At 43.7% G+C, this 17683-nt stretch overlaps 1 protein-coding gene and 1 long non-coding RNA gene across 4 annotated transcripts in view; one reads left to right on the top strand and one right to left on the bottom strand.

Annotated features, from left to right (window-relative positions):
* Nucleotides 1–14464, bottom strand: part of LOC134337454 (uncharacterized) — a 128493-nt gene extending 114029 nt beyond the window's left edge. The window contains exon 1 of the long non-coding RNA XR_010016005.1: nt 14335–14464. This is a non-coding gene — a long non-coding RNA (uncharacterized LOC134337454). The remainder of the gene's footprint in view (nt 1–14334) is intronic.
* Nucleotides 14465–14607: 143 nt separating this feature from the next.
* The window catches only part of ap3d1 (adaptor related protein complex 3 subunit delta 1), an 86679-nt gene continuing 83603 nt past the window's right edge, over nt 14608–17683 (top strand). For all 3 annotated transcript variants that reach the window (XM_063032481.1, XM_063032482.1, XM_063032480.1), the window contains exon 1: nt 14608–14842. In XM_063032481.1, the coding sequence (XP_062888551.1) occupies nt 14747–14842 (96 nt within the window). In that variant the 5' untranslated portion in view covers nt 14608–14746. The remainder of the gene's footprint in view (nt 14843–17683) is intronic.

Raw genomic sequence — 17683 nt, 5'->3', positions numbered from 1 at the left:
TGCTAACCATTCCTCCTAATACCTGTTATATAATTGATCCATTAGGACTGAACCTAAATTATATATTCTCATAGAGTCTGAAAGATTGGAAAATACTGCCCAAGATACATATTTCATGAGGTTCAAAATTGGGAGACGAGATACTAAAATGGCGATAATAATTTCTATCTCTAAATGTGTGAAATGCTGAAAAATATCCCAGGGGATTTTAGAGGGATATTATCAAGGTAAGAAAAATCTTCTGCTTTGCGGTAGCAAATGGAAGTGGTTGTTTGTATAAAACGTTATTGCAATTATAATAGATTAAGGTGAATCTGCACTTTGGAGTGTTGTGTAGACACAAAGAGACCGCAGATGCTGGAACCTGGTGCAACACACAAAGTGCTTCCTCCCCTCCCTCATCAACTCCACCTGCCCATTACCCACACTCCTCACACCGGTTCCCCTTCCTTTATTTCCTGGTCTATAATTCTCTTCAATCCCGAACCATCCTGGAAAGCTCAAGCTCAATGCCGTTTATGCACACTTTAAGGGGGAAAATAACACACTTGTGTAAATCATCACAGCATGTGGCAACCCTATGATCTCTCTTGGAGGCAGCATACACTCAGTGGCCACTTTATTAGGTACCTCCTGTATCGAATAAAGTTAACCTCTGAGTGTACTGTATGTTCTTGGTCTTCTGCTGCTGTAGCCCATCCACCTCAAGGTTTGATGTGATGTGTGTTTGGAGATGATCTTTTGTACATTGTTATTGTAAAGCGTAGATATTTGACTTACTGTCGCCTTCCTGTCAGCTTTTCTCCTCTGACCTGTCTCAATAAGGCATTTTTTGCCCACAGAGCTGCCGCTTCCTGGATGTTGCTTGTTTTTCGCACCATTCTCTGTAAACTCTGGAAGACTGTTGTCCAGGAGACCAGCAGTTTCTGAGGTGCTCAACCCACCCTGTGTGGTATCAACAATCATTCCATGGTCAAAGTTGCTTAGATCACATTTCTTCCCCATTCTGGTTTAGCCTGAACAACAGCTGAACCTCTTGACCATGTCTGCATGCTTTTATGCATTGAGTTGCTGCCCTATGTTTGGCTGATCAGATATTTGCATTAATGAGCAGGTGTAAAGGTGTACTTAATAAAGTGGCCACTGAGTGTATGTCAGTGATTTTGATTTTGATCAGATTCAATCACCTTCAGATTTTTATCATTTCCACCTATCATTTCCCAGCTTTTGATGTGATTCCCACTCTTCCTCCCTTCCGTCATCTGTCTATCAACTTGTGCTCCAGAACTTGCTATGCCACTAGCCAAGCTACAACACCGGCATCTACCCGGTAATGGGTAGATCCACTGGAGGGTTATCTTCAAATTCACTGTGAACAAAGGTACATGGATTTCTGAAGATTAATGGAACCAGGGGATATGGGGCAGAACAGAAAAATGGCTTTGAGGTAGAGATCAGCAATGACCTTGATGAATGGCAGAACAGGCCAGAAGGGCCAAATGGTCTACTCTTGCTCTTATTTCCATAGATACTTATCTTAGTTCATCTTAGATGCTCAACCCAACCTTAATTTCATCCGTTACTATTCACAAAAACAAGAGGATTAACTTCATGTTAAAAGCAAATTCTTCTATTTCAAGTAGTTCCTGCAGATATTTCAAATCCATGTGGGTTCAAACAAATTGCTGCACTTCCTTTAGTAAAACAAATCTGCTGAGATGTACAAAGATTCTCTTCCTGGATGTCGTAACAAAATATAAAGCGATTAGCCACATATAGTTGATAGTTAATAAGAAACTTCTCAGCCTTACTTTTAAATCGTTCCAAGGCCTCACCTTTCCCTATTCTAGAGTAACACACACAAAATGCTGAAGGAACTCAGCAAATCAGGCAACATCCATGGAGAGGAATAAACAGTTGACATTTTGGGCCAACATCAGGACTGGCCTATTTCTCCAATATCCTCCACCCTCTTAATCATGCAAAATACTTTGCATGTTTTTCAATTCTGATTATATACAAATGTAATTGTAAAGTGTACCATCAGTTACCAAAATACAGAGTCCAATTTTTCTGCCTCTTCACCTGACATTCCTTCTTAGAATGAATTTCGATCAAAACCTAACCTTTGAATATCTGACTTGCTATCCTGTTATAAAGATCAGCTTTATCTGTCACATATACATCAAAACATACAGTAAAATGTATCTTTTTTGTGTTATTGACCAACATGGAGATGTGCGGGGGGCAGCCCGTTAAGTTTCAGCACCAACATAGCATGCCGACAACTTACTAACCCTAACCTGTATGTCTTTGGGATGTGGAATGAAATCAGAGCACCCGAAGGAAATTCATGCGGTAATAGAGAGAATATACAAATTCCCTACAGACAGCATTGGGGATTGACCTCGTTTGGTGATATGCCACTGTAAAGTATTACGATAACCGCTATGGCTGTGATGTTGAGTGTTACATACTCCTTTGATGGCATGTTATTGTTATATCAGGTTTTACATAAATAAAATATCCTGTTCTTGTCCTCATGTTTGGAAAATGAACTAGTGGCACTTAACATATCACAAGTTTGGGTTTTAAACAATGTTCCCTTAAGTTTTTTTTACAGCTATGTGGAGGAAGCAGGAAGTTTTTTTGCATGGTCTGAAAACTGCACGACACTTTAAATGTCCTTCTTTTTGTAACATGTGCATCAAACAAAAACAAACCACAACTCACAAGTAAGTGATGTCAGGCAGTTAAAACAACTGACAGGCACAACAGCAAAAGTAAAATGTTTTGAATAGACAGCATTGGCGTTCAGTGAGCCTGCAGCTTATTAACAGTAAGTTACTGACTTTCATTCTGTGCTTCTTGTTACAATTTGTAAAAGTGTTGTAACTTGAAAGACTGACCAAGTAAATATGTTGAAACTCTAAAGTATTTCCAAGTACAGATTGTGGTATGATTATTATTTAGAATAATTAAGGGTTATATCTGTTAACACATAATTAATTACAGGGTATTTCACAATTACATCAACTTTGATTTCAAAATAATACTAGCATAATTTCAAAACTGTATTAACATTATATAAAAGAAAATTCTATCTGTGCAGCAACAAAGGCTAAGTGCACGGGAGCATTTCAGTTACTGCACAACTATGCACCCATGCAGCTTAGAGGGAACAGTGGTTCTAAAGTTCAGACCTATTCTGTCATTCAGCTACCCCATTTTAAGTGATGCTAGGAGTACCAGAGGATATGGGAATCAGATGATAGAGAGTTGAGGAGTAGTATCTTATAGAATGGTGGAGTATGCACAAAGGGCTGTGGCCTATTTCTTGTAACTGTTAAATCTCTCCCCTCTCCCCTTAAACACATGCCCTCAAGTTCTCACTTCCCCAACACTGTGGGGAAAAGGTCCCTATGCAGTGTTTCAACATGAAACATTGACAAATTCTTCTCCCACCCAGACACTGCTCAACCCATTGAGTTCTTCAAGCAGAGCGATGGTTGCTCCAAATTAGAGCATCTGAAGTGCTGGAAAAAGACTGTGTGTATTCACCTATCTGCACCCCTCATGATTTTATACATCTTAATAGGATCACGTCCTGTGATTTTATACACTCCCTCAACACTTATACACTTGGATAAGATCAGCTTTCATGATTTTATGCACTTCTAAAACATTGCCTCTTCTGATTTAATGCACTTCTATAAGATCAGCCCTGTTTTTATGCACCTGTATAAGATCAGCCCTCATGATTTTATGCCCCTCTATATGGTCACCCCTTATGATTTTATAGCCCTCTATATGATCAGCTCTCATGATTTTATGCACCTTCATGAGATTGTCCCTCATAATTTATACATCTCTTTAAGATCGACCTTCGTGATTTTATGCACCTCTATAAGATCAACCCTCATGTTTTTATGTACTTCTATGAGATTGTCCCTCATGACACGCTATACCTCGCGACAGCGTAATAGAGATTTAACCAGTGACCAATTGGCACTTGTGATTGATTAGTAAGAGCAAATTAAAGGAAAGCTGGGGCAAGCACAGCCCCAGTCATCTGAGTGGACAGAGTGGTGATCTTAAGGCTTTAGCTCTTCGAGGCTTCACTCAGATAAAGCAGGGGAAAGAAAAGCTCAGTTATTTTTCATTCGCTTCTTTATATCTGCTCAGCTAGGGCAGTAGGGATGACAGGCAGTATAGTGGAATGCTCCTCTTGCGGAAGGCAGGGAGACCTCCAGTGTCCCTGACGACTACAACTGCAAGAAGTGCAGCTTCTCACAAACCGCGTTAAGGAGTTGGAGCTGGAACTGGATGATCTCAGGATTATTCGGGAGGCTGAAGAGGTGATAGATAGGACATAGAGAGAGGTAATTACACCCAAGGCGCAGCACACAGGAAACAGGGTGACAGTTAGGAAGCGGAAAGGGGTTAAGGAGTCAGTGCTGTGTACCCCTGTGGCCATCCCTCCAACAACACTTTGGATACTGTCAGAAGTGGGGGGGAAGGGATGACCTAATGGAGGAGGGTTACAGTGGTTGGGTGCCTGGCACTGGGTCTGCCTCTGTGACTCAGAGAGAAGGGGTGGGGGAGAAGAAGCACGCTGCGGTGACAGGAAAACCATTAGTTAGGAGACTGGACAGGAGGTTCTGTGGGCAAGGACGAGATTCCCGGATGGTATATTGCCTTCCGGGTGCCAGGGTCCAGGATATCTCGGATCAAGTCCTTCTTAAGTAGGAGGGTGAACAGCCAGAAGTCGTGGTCCATGTAGGTACCAATGACATGGGCAGGATGAGTTACGAGGTTCTGCATTGGAAGTTCAGGGAGTTAGGTGCTAAATTAGAGGATTGGGATCTCAGAATTGCTACCCATGCCAAACACTAGTGAGGCCAGAATGAAGACGATTATACAGTTCAATATATGGTTAAGGAGTTGACGTAGGAGGGGGCTCATAAGATTTTTGGATCATTGGACTCTTTTCCGGGGAAAGTGGGACCTGTACAGACTGGATGGTTTGCTGCTGAACTGGAAAGGGCCTAATATCCTAGCAGGAAGGTTGGTTAATGCTGCACAGTGGGATTTAACTTAGAGTTGCAGGGGGATGGGAACCAGAGTACCAGAACAGTTAGTGGAGAGTTTATGGAGGCAGATGTTGATAAGACCTCAGACAAAGGGTCAGAAGGTGTTGAACTACTGTGGATAGAGCTAAGGAACTGCAAGGGTAAAAAGACGCTGATGGGAATTGTATACATATCACTATACAGTAGTAAGGATGTGGCCTACAAAATGCAACAGGAGATAGAAAAGGGCAATGTTACGATAGTCATGGGGGACTTCGATATGCAGGTAGATTGGGAGAATCAGGTTGGTGCTGGATTCCAGGAAAGGGAATTTCTAGAGTGCCTCCAAGATGGCTTTTTAGAGCAGCTTAGTGGTTGAGCTCACTAAAGGATCAGTTTTTCTGGATTGTGTTTTGTGCAATAAACCTAGAGACTTTAAGGTAAAAGAACCCTTAGGGGAAGTGATCATAATATGATCAAATTCACCCTGAAATTTGAGAAGCAGAAGCTAAAGTTGGATGTATCAGTATTACAGGGGAGTAAAGGGATTACAGAGGCATGAGAGAGGAGCTGGCCAGAATTAATTGGAAAAGAATACTGGCAAGGATGACGGCAGAGCAGCAATGGCTGGAATTTCTGGAAGCAATTCGGAAGGCACAGGATATATACATCCCAAAGAGGAAGAAGGATTCTAAAGAAAAAATGACACAACCCTGACTAACAAGAGAAGTCAAAACCAACATAAAAACCAAAGAGAAGGCATATAATAGAGCAAAACTTAGTGGGAAGTTAGAGGTTTGGGGAGCTTTTAAAAACCAACAGAAGGCAACTAAAAAAGTCATTAAAAAGATAAAGATGAACAGAAAAGCACCTTGGCGATTGTAGGGATGACTTAGAGCAGACTGAAAAGCTTGAGTATACAGACATTAAGAGAGAGGATGTGCTAGAGCTTTTGGAAAACATCAAGTTGGATTAGTCACCAGGACCAGACGAGATATACCCCAGGCTACTGTGGGAGGCGAGGGAGGAGATTGCAGAGCCTCTAGCAATGATCTTTGCATCATCAATGGGGACGGGAAAGATTCCGGAGAATTGGAGGGTTGCATGTGTTGTTATTCAAGAAAGGGAGTAGAAATAGCCCTGGAAATTATAGACCAGTGAGTTGGTAAGTTGATGGAGAAGATCCTGAGAGGCAGGACTTATGAATATTTGGAGAGGCATAATATGATTAGGAATAGTCAGCATGGCTTTGTCAAAGGCAAGTTGTGCCTTAACAAGCCTGACTGAATTTTTTGAAGATGTGACTAAACACATTGATGAAGGTAGAGCAGTAGATGTAGTGTAGATGGATTTCAGCAAGGCATTTGATAAGGTACCTCATTCAAGGCTTATTGAAAAGTAAGGAGGCATGGGATCCAAGGGGACCTTGCCTTGTGTATACAAAATTGGCTTGCCCACAGAAGACAAAGAATGATTGTAGATGGGTCATATTCTGCATGGAGGTCGGTGACCATTGGTGTGCCTCAGGAATCTGTTCTAGGACCCCTTCTCTTTGTGATTTTTATAAATGACCTGAATGAGGAAGTGGAGGTATGGGTTAGTAAATTTGCTGAAGACACAAACGTTGGGAGTGTTGTGGATAGTGTGGAGGGCTGTCAGAGGTTACAGCGGGACATCGATAGGATGCAAAACTGGGCTGAGAAGTGGCAGATGGAGTTCAACCCAGATAAGTGAGAGGTAGTTCATTTGGTAGGTCAAATACGATGGCAGAATATAGTATTAATGGTAAGACTCTTGGCAGTGTGGAGGATCAGAGGGATCTTGGGGTCTGAGTCCATAGGACATTCAAAGCTGTTGTGCTGGTTAACTGTCTGGTTAAGAAGGCAAACAGTGTATTGGCCTTCATCAACCATGGAATTGAGTTCAAGAGCCAAGAGGTAATGTTACAGCTTTATAGGACCCTGGTCAGACCCAACACTCTGGTTAGAGTACTGTGCTTAGTTCTGGTCACCTCACTACAGGAAGAATGTGGAAACTACAGAAAGGGTGCAGAAGAGATTAACAAGGATGTTGCCTGGATTTGGGAGCATGCCTTATGAGAATAGGTTGAGTGAACTTAGCCTTTTCTCCTTGGAGCGACGGAGGATGAGAAATGACCTGATAGAGGTGTATAAGACGATGAGAGGCATTGATCGTGTGGATAGTCAGAGGCTTTCTCCCAGGGCTGAAATGGCTAACGCAAGAGGGCACAGTTTTAAGGTGCTTGGAAGCAGGTAGAGAGGAGATGTCAGGGGTAGGTTTTTCACGCAGGGAGTAGTAAGTGTGTGGAATGGGCTGCCGGCAACAGTGGTGGAGGCAGATACAATAGGGTTTTTTAAGAGACTCCTGGATAGGTACATGGAGCTTAGAAAAATAGAGGGCTATGGGTAACCCTATGTAATTTCTAAAGTAAGTACATGCCCAACACAGCATTGTGGGCCGAAGGGCCTGTATTGTGCTGAAGGCTTTCTATGTTTATATGAAATACAGAAGTAAGCTAGCCAATAATATTAAAGGGGATGCCAATAGTTTCTTCAGATACATGAAGTGTAAAAGAGAGGCGGGAGTGGATATTGGACTGCTGAAAAATGATGCTGGAGAGGTAATAATGAGGGACAAGGAAAGCGGATAAACTGAGTAAGTATTGTATAAGTCTTCACTGCAGAAGATACTAGCAGTATAGTGGAAGTTCCAGGGGTCAGGGGACATGAAGTGTGTGAAGTTACCATAACTAGAGAGAAGGTGCTTGGAAAACCGTAAGGTCTGAAATGGATAGGTCTCCTGGTCCAGATGGTATACACTCCAGAGTTCTGAAAGAGGTGGCTGAAGAGATTAAGGAGGCATTAGTAATGATCTTTTAAGAATCACTAGATTCTGGAATGGTTCTGGAAGACTGGAAAATTGAAAATGCCACTCCACTCTTCAAGAAGGGAGAGAGGCAGAAGGAAGGAAACTATAGGCCAGTTAGTCTGACTTTAGTGGTTGAGCAAATGTTGGAGTTAATTATTAAGGATACAGTCTCAGTGTACTTGGAGGCATTTGCGAGGGTTATTTTAAGGGCAAAGAAACAATTTCGAACGAGATTAGAGGCGACATCGGATGCACAGCAACTCTGGCAGGGTTTGCAAGACCTTACTTCCTACAAAGCGAAACCCAATAGCTTGAATGGCAGTGATGCTTCACTACCAGATGAACTCAACGCCTTCTAGGCCTGCTTTGAAAGGGAGAACATAACTACAGCTGTGAAGATCCCTGCTGCACCTGATGACCCTGTGATCTCTGTTTCAGAGGCCAATGTTAGGTTGTCTTTAAAGAGAGTGAAACCTCACAGGGTGGAAGGTCCAGATGGAGTACCTGGTAAGGCTCTGGAAACCTGTGCCAACCAAAAAGTGGGAGTATTCAAGGACATTTTCAACTTCTCACTGCTACAGGCAGAAATTCCCACTTGCTTCCAAAAGGCAACAATTATACCAGTGCCTAAGGAGAATAATGTGGGCTGCCTCAATGACTATCACCCGGTAGCACTCACATCTACAGTGATGAAATGCTTTGAGAGGTTGGTCATGACAAGACTGAACTCCCGCCTCAACAAGGACCTGGACCCATTGCAATTTGCCGAGCACCACAATAGGTCAATGGCAGACACAATATCAATGGCTCTCCACAGGGTTTTAGACCATCTGGACAACACAAACACCTATGTCAGGATGCTGTTCATCGATTATACCTCAGCATTTAATATCAACATCCCACAACCCTAATTGAGAAGTTACAGAACCGGGGACACTGTACCTCCCTCTGCAATTGGATCCTGAACTTCCTAACCAGAAGACCACAAACTGTGCGGATCGGTGATAACACATCTTCCTCACTGACGATCAACATTGGCGCACCTCAGGGATGTGTGCTCAGCCCACTGCTCTACTCTCTATATATACATTACTGTGTGACTAGGCATAGCTCAAATACCATCTATAAATTTGCTGATGATACAACTATTGTTGGTAGAATCTCAGGTGGTGACGACAGGGCGTACAGGAGTGAGAAATGCCAACTAGTGGAGTGGTGCCGCAGCAACAACCTGGCACTCAACGTCGGTAAGACAAAAGAGCTGATTGTGGACTTCAGGAAGGGTAAGTCAAAGGAACACATACCAATCCTCATAGAGGGATCAGAAGTGGAGAGAGTGAGCAGTTTCAAGTTCCTGGGTGTCAAGATCTCTGAGGACCTGACCTGGTCCCAACATATTGATGTATTTATAAAGAAGGCAAGACAATGGCTATACTTCATTAGGAATTTGAAGAGATTTGGCAGGTCAATAAATACACTCAAAAACTTCTATAGATGTACCTTGGAGAGCATTCTGACAGGCTGCATCACTGTCTGGTATGGAGGGGCTACTGCACAGGACCGAAAGGAGCTGCAGAAGGTTATAAATCTAGTCAGCTCCATCTTGGGTACTAGCCTACAAAGTACCCAGGACATCTTCAGGGAGTGGTGTCTCAGAAAGACAACATCCATTATTAAGGACCTTCAGCACCCAGGGCATGCCCTTTTCTCACTGATAGGAGGTACAGAAGCCTGAAGGCACACACGCTGCAATTCAGGAACAGCTTCTTCCCCTCTGCCATCCGATTCCTAAATGGATATTGAACCCTTGGACACTACCTCACTTCTTTAATATACAGTATTTCTGTTTTTGCACGTTTTTAATCTATTCAATATACATATACTGTAATTGATTTACTTATTTATTTTTTTTCTCTTCTATATTATGTCTGGCATTGAACGGCACATGCCTGTGATAATAAACCTGATTCTGATTCTGATGATAAAATAGGCCTTAGTCAGTATGGTTTCCTCAAGGGAAAATCTTGCCTGACAAACCTGTTGGAATTCTTTGAAGAAATAACAAGCTGAATAGATAAAGGAGAATCGGTTAATGCTGTACTTGGATTTTCAGAAGGCTTTTAACAAGGTGCTACACATGAGACTGCTTAACAAGCTACAAGCCCCTGGTATTACAGGAAAGATTCTAGCATGGATAAAGCAGTGGCTGATTGGCAGGAGGCAAAGAGTGGAAATAAATGGAGTCTTTCTGGGCTGGCTGCAGGTGACTATTGGTGTTCCACAGGGGTCTGTGTTGAGACTGATTCTTTTTATGCTATGTCAATGATTTAGATCAGGGTCCCCAACCTTTTTTGCACCGCGGACCGGTTTAATATTGACAATATTCTTGTGGACCAGCCGACTGGTGGGGAGGGGGTTGTTCAAGTAGGGTGAAACTCACCTCAACATGTCTTTTACAGTTGGGGTTGCCAACTTTCTCACTCCCAAATAAGGGAGAAAAGTAGCAGTCAAATCCCGGGACACTTGTGTTTACCCCAGGAAAGACTACCATGACCATGAAGCCTTGCACGGACACCTGTGTGTGCATGTGTGATGTGTGCATATGTGTAAGTGTAGATTTTTTTCCACAAATCGGTTTTGGCTTAATCTTCCCGACTATACTGTACATACATAATTTCTTCTTTATATAGGCTGTGTATTTATCAAATAATTCCTGCTTTTACTATATTAGTGTTATTTTCGGTTTTATGCGCTATTTGGTATGATTTGGTAGGTTTTTTTTGGGTCTGGGAACGCTCAAAAATTTCTCCCATATAAATTAATGGTAATTGCTTCCTCGCTTTACGTCATTTTAGCGGGGGAAATACAGGACAAGGGCGGTCCTGTATGGGACAAACCAATTTAGCCCGATGTACGGGATGTCCTGGCAAATACGGGACAGTTGGCAACCCTATGTTCAAGTTCAACAGTGCGTGACAGGGAATGAGGAAAGGTGCAGCTGACTCATATCATTTCCTCGTGGCCCGGTAGCACATGCTTCGCGGCCCGGTGGTTGGAGACCGCTGACTTAGATGATGGAATTGATAGCTTTGTTGCAAAGTTTGTAGGTGATATGAAGATAGCTGAAGGGGCAGATAGTTTTGAGGAAGTAGAGAGGTTACAGAAGGACTTAGACAGATTAGGAAAATGGGCAAAGAAATGGCAGATTTAATACAGTGTCGGGAAGAATATAGTCATGCACTATGAGAAAAGAAATGAAGGGGCAGACTATTTTCTAAATGGAGAGAAAATACAAAAAACTGGGGCGCAAAAAACTTGGGAGTCTTTGTTGGATTCCCTAAAGGTTAATTTGCAGGTTGAGTCTGCGGTGAGGAAGGCAAATGCAACATTAACTTTCATTTCAAGAAGACTAGAATGTAAAAGCAAAGGTGTAATGTTGAAACTCTATAAAGCACTAGTGAGGCGGTATTGTGAGCAGGTTTGAGTTCCTTATCTTAGAAAGGATGTGCTGATACTGAAGAGGGTTCAAAGAAGGTTCACAAAAATGATGCAAGCAACAGAAATTCTGTGGATGCTGGAAATTCAAGCAACACACAACAAAGTTGCTGGTGAACGCAGCAGGCCAGGCAACATCTCTAGGAAGAGGTACAGTCGACATTTCAGGCCGAGACCCTTCGTCAGGACTAACTGAAGGAAGAGTTAGTAAGAGATTTGAAAGTGAGAGGGGGAGGGGGAGATCCAAAATGATAGGAGAAGACAGGAGGGGGAGGGATGGAGCCAAGAGCTGGACAGGTGATTGGCAAAAGGGATATGAGAGGATCATGGGACAGGAGGCCCAGGGAGAAGGAAAAGGGGGTGGGGGGGGAAGCCCAGAGGATGGGCAAGGGGTATAGTCAGAGGGACAGAGGGAGAAAAAGGAGAGAGAGATAGAGAAAGAATGTGTGTATATAAATAAATAATGGATGGGGTACGAGGGGGAGGTGGGGCATTAGCGGAAGTTAGAGAAGTCGATGTTCATGCCATCAGGTTGGAGGCTACCCAGACGGAATATAAGGTGTTGTTCCTCCAACTTGAGTGTGGCTTCATCTTTACAGTAGAGGATGCTGTGGATAGACATGTCAGAATGGGAATGGGATGTGGAATTAAAATGTGTGGCCACTGGAAGATCCTGCTTTCTCTGGCGGACAGAGCGTAGGTGTTCAGCAAAGCGGTCTCCCAGTCTGCGTTGGGTCTTGCCAATACATAGAAGGCCACATCGGGAGCACCGGACGCAGTATATCACCCCAGCCGACTCACAGGTGAAGTGTCGCCTTACCTGGAAGGACTGTCTGGGGCCCTGAATGGTGGTAAGGGAGGAAGTATAAGGGCATGTGTAGCACTTGTTCCTCTTACAAGGATAAGTGCCAGGAGAGAGATCAGTGGGGAGGGATGGGCGGGACGAATGGACAAGGGAGTCGCGTAGGAGCGACTCCTGCGGAAAGCGGGGGGGGGGAGGGAAAGATGTGCTTAGTGGTGGGATCCCGTTGGAGGTGGCGGAAGTTACGGAGAATAATATGTTGGACCCGGAGGCTGGTGGGGTGGTAGGTGAGGACCAAGGAAACCCTATTCCTGGTGGGGTGGCGGGAGGATGGAGTGAGAGCAAATGTGCATGAAATGGGGGAGATGCGTTTGAGAGCAGAGTTGATAGTGGAGGAAGGGAAGCCCCTTTCTTTAAAAAAGGACATCTCCCTCATCCTGGAATGAAAAGCCTCATTCTGAGAGCAGATGCGGCGGAGATGGAGGAATTGTGAGAAGGGGATGGCATTTTTGCAAGAGACAGGGTGAGAAGAGGAATAGTCCAGATAGCTGTGAGAGTCAGTAGGCTTATAGTAGACATCCTTCCAGGTGAGGCGACACTTCACTTGTGAGTCGGCTGGGGTGATATACTGCGTCCGGTGCTCCCGATGTGGCCTTCTATATATTGGCGAGACCCGACGCAGACTGGGAGACCGCTTTGCTGAACACCTACGCTCTGTCCGCCAGAGAAAACAGGATCTCCCAGTGGCCACACATTTTAATTCCACATCCCATTCCCATTCTGACATGTCTATCCACAGCCTCCTCTACTGTAAAGATGAAGCCACACTCAGGTTGGAGGAACAACACCTTATATTCCGTCTGGGTAGCCTCTAACCTGATGGCATGAACATTGACTTCTCTAACTTCTGCTAATGCCCCACCTCCCCCTCATACCCCATCCGTTATTTATTTTTATACACACATTCTTTCTCTCTCTCTCTCCTTTTTCTCCCTCTGACTATACCCCTTGCCCATCCTCTGGGTTCCCCCTCCCTTGTCTTTCTCCCTGGACCTCCTGTCCCATGATCCTCTCGTATCCCTTTTGCCTATCACCTGTCCAGCTCTTGGCTCCATCCCTCCCCCTCCTGTCTTCTCCTATCATTTTGGATCTCCCCCTCCCCCCCCACTTTCAAATCTCTTACTAACTCTTCCTTCAGTTAGTCCTGACGAAGGGTCTCGGCCTGAAACGTCGACTGTACCTCTTCCTAGAGATGCTGCCTGGCCTGCTGCGTTCTCCAGCAACTTTGATGTGTATCACAAAAATGATTCCAGGATTGAATAGCTTGTCATATGAAGAGCATTTGATGGCTCTGGGCCTGTATTCATTGAAATTCAGAAGAATGAGGGATAACCTCATTGAATCCTATCAAATGGTAAAAGGCCTTGATAGAATGAATGTGGAGAGGATGTTGCCTATGGTGGGAGAGTCGAAGACCAGAGGACACAGCCTCATCAGAATAGAGGGGTGTCCTTTTAGAACAGAGATGGGTTAGAATTTCTTTAGATAGAGAGTGGTGAATCTGTGTAATTCTATGTCACTGGCAGCTGTGGAGGGAAATTCTTTATGCATTTTTAAGTCAGAGGTTAATAGATTCTTGATTGGTCAGGGCATGAAGGGATACGGGGAGAAGGCAAGAAGTTGGGGCAGAGAGGAAAATTGGATCAGCCATGATGAAATAACAGAGTAGACTCGATGGGCCAAATGATCTAATTCTGCTCCTATATCTTATGGTCTTAAGATTTTATGCACCTTGATAAGATCATGCCTTGTGATTTTATACATACCCAGATCATCGCATCATTTTATACACCTCCAAGATCAGCCCTCGTTATTTTATAACTCTATGAGATCGCTCCTCATGATTCCACACACCTCCAGATCTCCCTCATGATTTTTTAAACATCTATAAGAATGCCTCTCATTCTGCTGCACTCCAAAGTATAAAATCTCACCCTGCTCAACCTCCCTCCATCCCCTCTGCGTTTCTTCCCCGGCCCTAAAACGGAAACCGCAATAACTGAAACGGGGCCTCACCAACACCGTGCGGGAGGGGTCAGTGAAATCTCCGAAGCTCCACGTCGCGGAGAAGGTGTTGCTCCCCACCCGGAGGTGTGTGAGAGAGAGAGAGGGAGGGAAGGAGAGCCTAGGCCTCCCTCCCCTCTGCCATCTTCCCGTCCCGCAGTCGGTCACCTGACTCCGGCCCGCCCGTCGCCATTTTCTCTCTCTCTCCGCCGCCCGGTGCGAAGGTGAGCGCGGCTCCGGCACAGTAGTGCACGCCAGCCGCTCGCCACCCTCCCTCCCTCCCTCCCTCCCTCTGCGCTCACGGATCCACGGGGGAGCGCCAAGAATCCGGGCATGGTGTAAGTCAGCATCTCCCACCTCCCACCCCGGAGCTGGATTTTTTTCTCTCTCCTCCCCTCACGGCGAGCAAGAAGCAAAGGCCAGGATGGCTCTGAAGATCGTGAAAGGCAGCATTGACCGAATGTTTGATAAGAACCTGCAGGACCTGGTGCGCGGCATCAGGAACCACAAGGATGACGAGGTGAGTTCGGCTGCCACGTCCCGCAGCTTGGAGAAGGGGAGGGAGGGAGTGCATGCATGGCAGGCCTGGCCGGCCCCTCAGGCCCCGGGCTCGGGTTGCCTCCCTCTCCCGGGTTCTCTGCTTCTGCTACGGCTCCTCACAAACTGGCAGCGTGTTAGGGTCATCTTACTGCTTCCCAACCCCCGTTTGCTTTCAAGTCGCACTGAAATCGGGCAAACTGACAGCTCGGTCGGCAAGGGAGTTTTGGGCCGTCAGCTGATGCTTTTGCTGACACACTGGCGTCTGGTAACCTGATCGTGCGGGGGACATATGTGTGCTCAAATTCTGTATTCTCTCTTACCTCACCCAGAGCACAGGAGTGTTTTATTGCATTTAATAAAACAGGACTTGGGAGAGTTTTCAACTCCTTGAAATGGTGTAATGTTAACTTTCCCGTCCATGACATTTCAACTTATTAAGGCTGCAGGTTGAGTTGTTAGGTGTGCTAACAAAAATGAAGGTGGCAATAAACGCTGTACGCTGGAAAATATAAATGTAAAACATTTTGCTACTGTAGATCCTTGATTAGGTGTGGCATGAGTATTTTTTCCTAGTGAAATTGAATCATTCAATTAATTCCTCTCTATGCTGATTTTCTATTTGTTCCACCTGCCAGTTAAATTAATCTCATTCACCATGCCCACTTCCCCATCAAAAATTGCTTTGTTTTACATTATTTGCTTTAAAACTCGAGAGACACTTCTCAAAATTAACTAAATAATTTATTTTTTGCAAGCTCAATGAAGTCTAATCCAGCAAGTCTAACACAGCTCCAATTCATCTTGTCAGCCACCTTTGTGCTCACTCTACCGTTCATGAGGTCGTATTTCAGTCGTAGGATCAAATGTTAGTTGATATAAAGTGATGAACAGAATATTTATAATTTAAGATCTTTGTGTCATCTTTGGGAATACGTGTTGAAAGGTTTGGACAGGCAATGACTAGAATTGAAAATGTACAACATTGTAAAACAAACACTGAAATCCAAAAGAAAAGTTATCCACGGTGAGAAAGATAGCAATAAATGATGGAAGGAAGCTTTAGAAAGTTGTTAAGAGTTAGCATTAGGCCTGAGAACTGACAGCAGTTTAGAACATGGCTTTGATTTCTAAGGAATTGATTTTTCTTGGGGGAGGGAGTTGACAAGATTGGTAAGAGCATATAACAAAACTAAGATCTCAGAAGACAAACAAGGGCAACTGTAAGTCTCTCAGTGCTGCAAGAGGATTTTTAATGGAGAGAAGGAAATGGCAGAGGAATTAAACAACCACTTTTGTATGTTTTGGTGGAGAAAGTCAAGGAACCTGTCAAATACTTCAGAGCCAAGACTTTGACAAGAATAGTCAGTCCTGATGAAGGGTCTTGCCCAAAAAGTTGGCTTTTTATTCCCCTCCATAGATGCTGAGTTCCTCCAGCATTTTGTGTGTGTTAGCAGATCAAATATAATGTATAAAAAAAAAATAAAAAATGAGGTCATCCACTTTGGTCCACAAACCAGAAAAATTCTATTATATACATGATGATAGATTAGATAGTGTTGATATTCTAAGAAAACTGTGTGTTCTTATACAAAAGATGCTAAAAGACAGCATACAAGTATAATTGATTGGGATGTAGATAGCAATTAGTCTCTATTTCAAGATAATTTGAATATACGAGTATGGAAGTATTACAGTTTTGTGAGGCTCAGTTGAAACAGCACCTGGAGTATTGAGTACAGTTTTAGTCTTCCTACTTTAAAAAGGATATATTTACTGAAGAGGGATTGCATTAAAAATTTGATAGATTGGTCACAGCTTCTAAGGATGATGGTATGCTATATGAATGTGAACTAGCACTGTATTCTCTAAAATTTAGATCTACTCTACTGCCCGTTATGTCGCTGCTGTTTAGGGTGGCAATGAAGGTCCTCCATCTCTGGCGGTGTTCAGGGCTTCTTTCATCGTGTCAGTAGCTCAGTTTTCACTACTGTCAGTCATGCAAGTTTCGGATGGAGACTCAGGAATACTGTCACACTCAGATGTAGAAGGATTCTTCATTACTGTTTCCGTAACAATTTTGTTTTACCATTCAGGGTTGTTAATCCTGAGCTGAATGGAGGACCAGTGGACCACTCTGAGTCTGACCTCTACCCTTTGACCTGTTTGGTATGGGTGACCCTACCAAAGAGCCAAAGCATAAAACCCTGACTCCAGCCAATATAACTGTCCGGGTCATTGAGGCACACAAGCCTCCAAACTCTATGGCAATGTTGTGGTCTTTTTGGAGGCTGAGGTTTACATAGATTATAGAAAATCCCATTGAAATTTACTATAATACTTGCACAGTTTGACAGAGATAATGTTTACCTTGGCTGAGTAGCCAAGAGACGGGTCAGAGAATCAAGAAGGAGGAGAGCATTGTTAGCACTGGAATTTTTTTTCATTGAACTTTAGAAACTTCCTACTCAGGAAGTTTGAAGCAAAATTTATTATCAAAGTACATATGTCACCAAACACTACCCTGAGAAATTGTGATAGCTTTCTGGTTATGTGAGGTAATGAAGGGATGTGGGGATAGTGCAGGAAAAGATGTTGAGTTGGAAGAATAGGTAAGATCTTTATGAATAGTAGAACTGACTTAATGGGCTGAGTGGTCTGTTCTTGCTATTTCTTATGTTTGCCAAGTATGCACATCAAGTAAGGTTATAACAATCTGCTTGTACTTCTTGATTGTTAGGTCCAAAAAAAAGTTAACCAAGTACTGTAGCTGGAACAATTTAGATGAAGCTTGAAACTCTTAGGAGACTTTTTAACTTAGTAA

This window comes from Mobula hypostoma, chromosome 24 (assembly GCF_963921235.1).
Source record: "Mobula hypostoma chromosome 24, sMobHyp1.1, whole genome shotgun sequence".
NCBI lineage: Eukaryota > Metazoa > Chordata > Chondrichthyes > Myliobatiformes > Myliobatidae > Mobula > Mobula hypostoma.
The sequence above is the reverse complement of the archived record's forward strand: the minus strand, read 5'-3'. Positions and strand labels throughout refer to the sequence as shown.